Raw genomic sequence first — 1,539 nt, forward strand, 5'->3', positions numbered from 1 at the left:
GGGGGGGGGGGGGGGGGAGCCAGTCCGGTGAGGCTCCTACGGCGGCCCGCCCTCACCAGAGACATAGATGTCATTGCGGAGGGCGCAAGCGGCGAACTCTGAGCGCATGTAGCCCGGCAGGCTGGGCAGTGGGGTCCAGCGCCGGCTCTCTGGATGGTAGGCGTCGGCGAAGGGCAGCTTCAGGAGACCCTTGCGATCGCAACCGCCGATGACCACGATCACTTCAGCTTGGTCCATGAATCTGGCGCGAGAATAATCACAATGCCCAAACTGTAGCTGTCACCTTCCTGACCCCACAACGGTCCTGCTGCCCTTCCATGCCTTTTGGTCCTGGTCCCTGCTGCCCTCTGCCACTTAAAACCTTCCCTCCAACAACTGATAGGGATAGGGTCACTAATTAACCCATTCCTCTGACCTCTAAGTTAGAATCCTTACCCTTTCTTGGAAAAATCACCTCCTTTAATCCTTATAGGATAGTTATTCCTTTCTCAGAGAAGAAAACTTAAGAAACCCCAGCTTAAGCCAGGGTTTGTCTGACACATTCTCTTCTCCTGCCGAGCCTCCCAGCAGGGACTACAGGTGTGCCGATCACACCTGGCTTTTATAGACAGGGTCTTTACATGTTGCTCAGGCCGGCCTAGAGCCCCCATCCTCCTCATTCAGACTCCTGAGAGCTGGGATTACAGGCACCTGCCACTGTGCCCAATCTTTAGGGGGAGCACCGGTGCCACCTCAGCGGATCCCCTCTTCTAACCTCAGTCTCCCATCCCAGTTCTGCTCCCTTCCTCCTCCCATAATCATCTCCTAAAGCGACCCCCTAATCACTAATTCCATTCGTTCAGATTACTCATCCTTTCAGCAAAGCTGTCTTCCTCCCAGACACCTCCAACTTCTGACCCCACCAGAACCCCCACATCCTTTAGCCACTGATTTTCCAATTCCTTTGACCAATACCGAACCCCTTCGTCCTGGCCCTGTGATTGGCGTTACAGACTCATTGGTAAGATAGTGTGGCCCTGATTTGTCCATGGTGGATGACAGATCACGGTGGACTACACCCAGAGTGTCCCGGTTGGGCACTCCAGGGATGGGAATAAGCCTCTTTCACTTTTTCCCTCCATGCCCTTCCCCATTTCTATCCCTGACTAGTCTATGAGTACCCGGAGACAAAGGGCATTTCCAAACCACTTCCAAGTCCCAGGAACCAGCACAAAACGTGCATGAGTAAGCTCTTGGAGGATGGACGAGAGAAAAATGTGCGCCAGGTGTGGGATCTCTACATCTCCCCCACGGGAGGTTACCCCTCCGAGGGCAGAATTCCCGGCACCACGCCCGGGAATTGTTAAAGGAATGAGCCTCTTTCAAGAAGCAGCCTAAGTGAAAGGATGATGAATGAGTGAGTGGTTGCGGATGGAGGGAAGAGCAGGGGGCTGGAGGCAACGGGCGGCTGCAGTACCTCCGCGGCCGGGCCCGCAGCGCGCCGGCCTCGCGGCCCAGGATGAAGCAGGCGCGGGCCTCGAGCAGCAGCGGACGGCACTC

The 1,539-nt window shown here is 55.9% G+C and overlaps 1 protein-coding gene across 1 annotated transcript in view; it reads right to left on the reverse strand.

Annotated features, from left to right (window-relative positions):
* The window catches only part of KLHL35 (kelch like family member 35), an 11,988-nt gene that overhangs the window by 9,733 nt on the left and 716 nt on the right, over window positions 1-1,539 (reverse strand). Inside the window, 2 exon segments of the mRNA XM_006141148.1 lie at window positions 57-241; window positions 1,457-1,536. Of these exon segments, the coding sequence (XP_006141210.1) occupies window positions 57-241; window positions 1,457-1,536 (265 nt within the window).

Source organism: Tupaia chinensis, unplaced genomic scaffold (assembly GCF_000334495.1).
Source record: "Tupaia chinensis unplaced genomic scaffold, TupChi_1.0 Scaffold000047_1, whole genome shotgun sequence".
Lineage (NCBI taxonomy): Eukaryota > Metazoa > Chordata > Mammalia > Scandentia > Tupaiidae > Tupaia > Tupaia belangeri.